Below are 7566 nucleotides of genomic sequence, written 5' to 3' on the forward strand. Positions count from 1 at the left end.
TTACACTTTGGTTGGTTTCCAATCGTACCAAAGTACAACTACAGTGTACCCTTTTACACTTTATACTACTCCCTCGGATAAGCTGCAAGTAGGATTAGCTTTAGGTATAGAAGGGAGTATCGGATGATCCTACTTGTGGCTCATCCGATACCCCTTCTATACTTAAAGCTAATCCTACTTACAGCTTATCCGAGGGAGTAGTATAAAGTATAAAAGGGTACACTGTGGTTGTACGTTGCAACGCGTTGGTACGATTGGAAACCAACCACAGTGTACCCTTTTACACTTTATACTACTCCATCGGATAAGCTGCAAGTAGGATTAGCTTTAAGTATAGAAGGGGTATCGGATGAGCCACAAGTAGGATCATTCCTAGGTGTAGAACGGGCATTAGGAGCCTATCTCCTAACACAGAGGACTTTCCTCTATACAGAGTGAATCAGAGTGGTTGCAACCTTTTACCATAGGAAGTGGATTACCGTCCTATGGTACAGTCCTATGGTAAAAGGTTGGTACAATCACTTTGATTTACCTTGTATAATTTTCAAGAAAAACTTTAAAAGGAAATTCTCTCTGTGTAGGATTTGTAAAATGAACGATATTCATATTTAAATGACAAATTATTACATCACGTTCTGCATGTGATCATTACAGTTGTCCGAAAAACTTGTGATGTATGATGAACAGGCGATAGCATTAGGGCATCAGAGAAAAGACAAACATATATTCACATATTTGTTCTTCATATATACATTCGTTACAACAAATTGGATGACTTATTACAAAATCAGGAATATGTCGGAAGGAATGGTGGGGATAGTAAGTGTGTTGCGATATACAGTTTCTACTATCAGCGGCACTTATTGCGTCTTAATAACGTGCCTATTTCTGGATCTGATACGTCAACGTTTTCGACACTTGAACGAGACGGTAATCCCTTACGTTTCGGAGTTACCGGTAACCCGATCGCAGGGTGAAATCACGGTGTACAACGTACGCCATTTGCATAAGGTGCTTCTCAATAGTGCCGAGCTAATAAACGCATTATACGGGATAGGCACTTTGCTCACCTTCCTGTCCATTTTGTTGGAATTGGTTTGGACCACATATGCATTCATAAAAAATTGGCAGGAAATTAAATATATACAAGACTTGGCAACGCCGCTGAACTTATTGTTTCAAACTATTTACTTAGTCGCAATGTATCACTTTACGACCTACGAGGTAAAAACCGACAATTTTATCGTAATGTCGTTCGAAAACACTTTTTATCTAATTGTTGGACTATTCAATGTCTTTTTTTAATACAGACGAATAAATTCTTTAATACAGACTAATCTAAACTGTCCAAACTCTCGTCTTCTAGGCGAATCGAGTCGAAGAGCGCGTGATAAAGTATGGCTTATCGTTTTCGAGCAAGAAATGCCACATGGTAAGTTTTACATTATCCCGGCGGATTGTAGGTAATAATTTAATAAACGCGACTGGTTGCAGGACAACATTGAAATGATGTTATATTTTTATCACAGAAGATATTTTTTCACAGCCGCGCAATTCTTTCAACTGGATATGACGATATTTATTCCGGTAAGACAAGTTTATCCTCTATACCATTACTACAAAATTAATTCTCTGGTTAATAACAATTTAATCTTATTAATGGCTCCTGTATTATACAAAAAATTAGAAAGAAAGACGTTTAAAGGGACGCAGTTAGGTTTTACTCGCTAAGTCCATTCAAATTATTCAAGTGGTTACATATCGGCCACAATTATATCACCTTCAGGTTCTCCTAAAGAGAACAAAAGTTTTTTTTAAGACAAACATAAAACTGCAAATGTAGCAAATTCAAAACTCATATGTATATACTTGATATGTATATAATTGAGACAGATGATTGTTAAAAATAATAATTCTGAGCATATCTTTCGTCCAAGTGCATCGAATGTGCTCAAACTTTAACTTTTAGAGTAGACACCTAATAAAATGCATCTGACATGTGAAGGGTAATGAAATTTGACAAAGTACACCATGATTTTCGTATTTTTCATTCGTGCACTTTAAAACTGGTTATGCTCAAAAACTTAAAGGTGATATAATTTTAGTCGGTACTGTACGTTTCGACGCATTAATTCCGATCACCATCGGTGTATGATTCATGACAATTTTATTCACGATTATAAATACTCAGAGTCATTTTTTTAAACCATGTACATTTTACTTCCGTACTTTTACTTCATACGCTCGTTGTTTTCTAAATTTTATTACGTTTCAGATCGTTGCTATGGTACTGACGTACACAACTCTAGTAGTACAAGTCACGTGAGAAAAATTCAGAAAAATAATATCGAAAAAGGCAATACAAATATTGCGACAAATAATCTACAGGGTGCTACGCAACATATTGAAGACCGGTCATGGGAAGGTAGAGGGGACTAAGCCAAACAGAAAAGTCCTGTGCTATTTTGCGCTTGGACGAATAGTTATCGAGATACTGAATTTTAAAAATCGACGTATTAGCCCAACCTACTGGTGAATGTAAGCGCGCGCTAGTTATTACGAGAGAGAACCACGAAAGAACCGATGTCCGTTTTGTATGATATTAACCTTGTGTCGTTAACCACGATGTTAGACTTCTATACGAGTCCTTAGTCCGAAAAATAGTGTAGCCAATCAAGCAAATATATTAAACGAAAAATCTGAGGGCCTGTCAAATCGCGTACTCGCGTACTCGCGTAAACTACACCCGTCGGTCTTGCGCGCTAAGTCGGTAACGTCGGTAACGTCAGTCACGTCAGCCGCGCTTGCGAGCGCCACGTGCGGCAGAAATATAAAATGGAATTTTGGTGGTTGACGACGACGACCACGTTTCTTAATTCTTGACGTGAAATTCACAACCGCGGACTTTGCATTGCAATATCTCCACTCATGGGGCACGTAGGAGAAAAGTAAAAACACTTTTATTATGCAAATCGTATCCAAGCTATCGATTAAGCGCAGTCTCAAGTTCGTCGGATCAGCCGTTGTTAAGATCCGATAATCTGAGGGCCCGTCAACTCGCGCACTCGCGTAAACTACACGGTCGGTGTCGCGCGCGTGGTTTAGCTTGTCACTTTAAAACTTTTCGCTTATACTTGGCGCGAGACACTACCGTGTCTCGTGATATTTGATATGAAATTAGATATCATATCTCAGATGAAATTATCATCAGATGAAATTATCATGGCTTTTTAGAATCTGGAAGACGTCTCTCAGATATCCGAGTGATATCTGAATAGTTTTTCGTCAATCAGATATTGTGATATTTAAATATCTTCCAGATATCTCTATGATATTTTTTGCTGTGTGGGTACTAATTAATATGACCCAGTGAGAAATGATTCGTCGATCGACGTCGAAATGATGTCGAAGCGACGTCAATTCGATGGTATCGATGTCGATTCGACGACGTTATAAATCTGTTATAAATCCTACGATATACGAGAATATTTGACAGTTGCCGCGATATGACAAGATATGTTCTGATTGGCTGGTCGCTTCGACGCAGGACGCGAAAGTTGAAATTCGCCCAACTTCTGTGCGTCCTGCGTATTGAAGCCTGTGGCTTGTTGCGGCCGGAAATTCGTCACGCTGCGTCTAATCTTGCGACTTGCGACCCGCGTCCTGCGTCTTATGTAGATAGACCTTAAGGTCTATCTACATAAGACGCAGGACGCGGGTCGTAAGTCGCAGAACGCGGAACGCAAGTCGCAGGTCGTAAGACTTTTGCGTCTATATAGTCCACATAGATAGTAGATACGCAGCGAGCTCTCTGCGTCAAAAGAAAAATGAATAAAATGTCAATCAGAACATAAATGTCATAACTTCTCTTAATTTTTTTTAACTTTATAAATTAAATCCCGCGTTACCGCGGAATCCCAATTATATACCATTTTTTTAAAAAAACTTAATTTCTCACCTCGACGAGATCCTACGATATACGAGAATATTTGACAGTTGCCGCGATATGATAAGATATGTTCTGACTGGCTGGTCGCTTCGACGCAGGACGCGAAAGTTAAAATTCGACCAACTTCTGTGCGTCCTGCGTATTGAAGCCTGCGGCTTGTTGCGGCCGGAAATACGTCACGTTGCGTCTAATCTTGCCACTTGCGACCCGCGTCCTGCGTCTTATGTATTGTAGATAGACCTTTAACTAGCATGGCCCGCGACTTTGACTGCGACCTGTGAACTTTTCCCTATCAATTCATTGTCAATAGTTCAATCCTATTTTAACATGTATGTTATTTATGGATTTATTAAATATGTATTAGGAGATTCAGAAAATCAAGAGCATAAACAGCTATGACATGAGATATTTTGAAGGTCCGACATATTTCAATGAAATTCAGTAAACAGACGTAATTCTTTGTGTACAAAATTATAAATTTTTAATCGAAATAGAAATGAATTGCAACAAGTTGTTTCTCCAATATGTACTTCTTCATTATTTTAATTTACAAAAAGTGCAGTTGAAGCTCATCGATTACTTGCGGAAACTTATGGTGACTCGATTCCATCAGAGAGAACATGTAGAAAGTGTCACAATCACCTTTTTTGAACGATTCAAAAAAGGTGATTGTGACATGAATGATAAAGACCGATCGGGTCACCCAGTAGAAGGGCGCATATTATGAGCTGTTGAATTCGAATGAAACAGTCAATGCCAAACGTTATCGTGATCAATTAGAGCATTTCAATGCCAGATTGATACAAAAACGGTTATCTACTGGATCAAATCGCCGAAAAGTGATTTTTCTCCATGATAATGGTCGCCCTCATGTTGCTTTAGCTGGCTAGCTTGGACCCGTCCGATCATCATCTATTCCGCTGAGTGCAAAACGATCTGGAGGATACACACTTAGCAAACTACGAAGAAGTCAAAAAATGGATTGCTGAATGCAGGATCAACTAAAAAAACAAGCCGTTCTATCGACGCGGAATCCAACTTTTGTCAGACAGATGGGAAAAGGTCATGCCTTCCGGGGGAAAATACTTTGATCGATAAATTCAATCATTTTTTTATTGAAATAAATGCGTATTTTAACGGCGAAAACTTTCCGAACCATCTAGTATATACGACACATGATATTAAATGAATGTTATACTAAAAATATTTATAACTAGCATGTCCCGTGACTTTATTCGTGACCACACATGCATGACTGTCACACGTACGTGTCTTTGCCTATTTTTAATCTTCCATTTCAACATTTTAAACCTATTTTTCAGAATTAGAGCATTTTTGCATATGTATTGCAATACATTGAAATTAAATATTTTTAAAAAATAAGTTTAAGTAAACTATCTTATATTACATATTATTATGGGAAAGAATATATAGAATATTATTAGTTATATATTATTTTTATGAAACTAACATTCCCAAATAGCACAAGGACGTCCTCAGAACGTCCTTAAACCTCTCGATAAATCAGTATCGACACTTCTGGAGTCCTATTGTGAATAATTTCTGCCATGACATGATATCGCAACTTACAATCTCGTGATCAAGCAATGTCAACCACTTCAAGCTTTTTAATATTAGAACTTAGAAAGTTCAATTAGTGAAGATATATGTATAAATTGTAAGACTTACATTTCAATAGTCATTTGAGGCGGTGTCTTCATACAGAGTGGTTTTTCATTTAAGTAGCAGAATTATTTTTCTTAGCCGAACTCGCACGATATTACAGTGATACTACCAATATCAAGATCAGGTACAGTTAACAGTACAAGTAAAAAAGTAGGTATATAAAATACTTATACAATACTATTCTCTAGATTATCCGAGAAAATAATCGAAACCATGGATGATAAAGAATCTTGTAATTCGTGGAACGGTATAGACTCCGGCGAGAAGATTGTTATTTCTGGTATATCTGGAAGATTTCCGGATTCAGATAATATGAATCAGTTACAAAAAAATTTATTTAATAAACGTGAACTTATTAGAGCAGGCGATGGCGGACAGGTGAATAATTTGTATGCACTACAGTTCTGCAACCATGCCTGATTGACGAATGAAAGATATGTCAGAATTAGACAAAAATCTAATCTAATTAACAATTATGAATTACAATTACAATATAATTTTTAATGCAATTAATATATTTTTAATCGTTATTGGTTGCAAACAATTAAATGAGATAATCGCGAAAAATAATTGTTTACGTTAAAATGGCTAGACTAATTAATTCATTATAGAAATACTACTGTTTGTTTAGTTTGTTCAGATAAATTAATGTTTTAACAATCAACAGTATATCTTCTAGATTTTAAGTGTTTTTATTAATGAAGGACTCTTTACATTTTTATTATTATTTAAAAACAATTTTTTAGGACTTATACAATAATGTACAATATATATTTCTTTTCGCCAAGTTTTTTAATAACCAATAATGTCTTGAATCAAGACCGATATGTATCCAACAATTAAGTTAGAAAAGGCTATCTTTTAATAAAATATTTATTTGTATTGAATTTGTTTGCATTATATCTTTATTAAATAAGTATTAAAAATTTATCTCGTTATATTATTATTCCTTTATTTCTTTCGATAAAATTTTATGTTCGATTGTTTTGATATAACATTTCAAGAATTCTATTAGAAGTTACAAAAATTCAAGCAGCATATATGTACATATAAAATTATTTTTCAACTCAACAAACTTATTTTTATATCATAAAAAGGTCTGAATAGTTGCAATATAATTGTGAAAAGTACCCAAGGAGCGCCAATGCGCGTATAACGTGCGTTTAATGCGCATTTGACTGCATTGGCTTCTAAACTGCATTCATTGTGTGTTCAAAATGCGCGTATTCAAATGCGTAATTAATGCAAATTGTATGTACACCTCGAAATTTTCTACAACCAATGGCGAACGCAAATCGCTAGGTCAACATTCATAACTGATTCTTATATTTAAGACCGTCTTAAATATAATCTTGAGTTCGAAAGCTATTGATTTTGTGATAATTATAATTAATTACATATATGTATTAGCATAGTTTTTTAAGTTTAATAGTTTCAACTAAAAGTTCCTAAATGATGAAAAAGAGTAAATATCCTTTTTTCTACCTTGGTAGTAGAAATTAGGGTAAACCTTCGGAAAACCCACGCATATGAAATAAGGGATAACAACACTCAATTTCTATGTATTTTTGTGTTCTGAACATGAATATATAACTTAGACATGGCGGTCGGAACAAGAAACCAATGAAAACCATGAAAAACCCATAAAAATTATGGTTTTTAACATTTATCTCACCAAATATCAAAAATTTTGAAAAATGTTTTAAATAAAAGTTGTAGATCTCTTCGAAGTATGCATTTTATATCCTATTCATTTTTACTGTACGAGTGATAGTTTTCGAGAAAAATGATGGAGTCTAAATCTTGTATCTTTTTAACGAATCAGTTGCAAGTGTCTTTAGCACGGCGCGCTGCGCGCGCCCCACCCCCTCCCGCCCCTCCCCCTCCCCCTCCCCCTTCCCAGCCCTCCGTTTTGTGTATAATTTTTATGT

At 35.9% G+C, this 7566-nt stretch overlaps 1 protein-coding gene and 1 long non-coding RNA gene across 2 annotated transcripts; both read left to right on the forward strand.

Annotated features, from left to right (window-relative positions):
* Nucleotides 1-648: 648 nt before the first annotated feature.
* On the forward strand, nucleotides 649-1309 carry LOC105556778 (the record flags this gene model as incomplete). The annotated part of the gene is made up of 1 exon (XM_012003890.1): nucleotides 649-1309. A coding segment is annotated over one exon (657 nt), but the record flags the coding sequence as incomplete, so codon positions are not given.
* Nucleotides 1310-5611: 4302 nt separating this feature from the next.
* On the forward strand, nucleotides 5612-6522 carry LOC105556777. The gene is made up of 2 exons (XR_001008560.1): nucleotides 5612-5759; nucleotides 5824-6522. It is a non-coding gene; the product is annotated as an uncharacterized LOC105556777 (long non-coding RNA).
* Nucleotides 6523-7566: the final 1044 nt, after the last annotated feature.

Source organism: Vollenhovia emeryi, unplaced genomic scaffold (assembly GCF_000949405.1).
Source record: "Vollenhovia emeryi isolate VEMERY1.0 unplaced genomic scaffold, V.emery_V1.0 DF939785.1, whole genome shotgun sequence".
Classification (NCBI taxonomy): Eukaryota; Metazoa; Arthropoda; class Insecta; order Hymenoptera; family Formicidae; genus Vollenhovia; species Vollenhovia emeryi.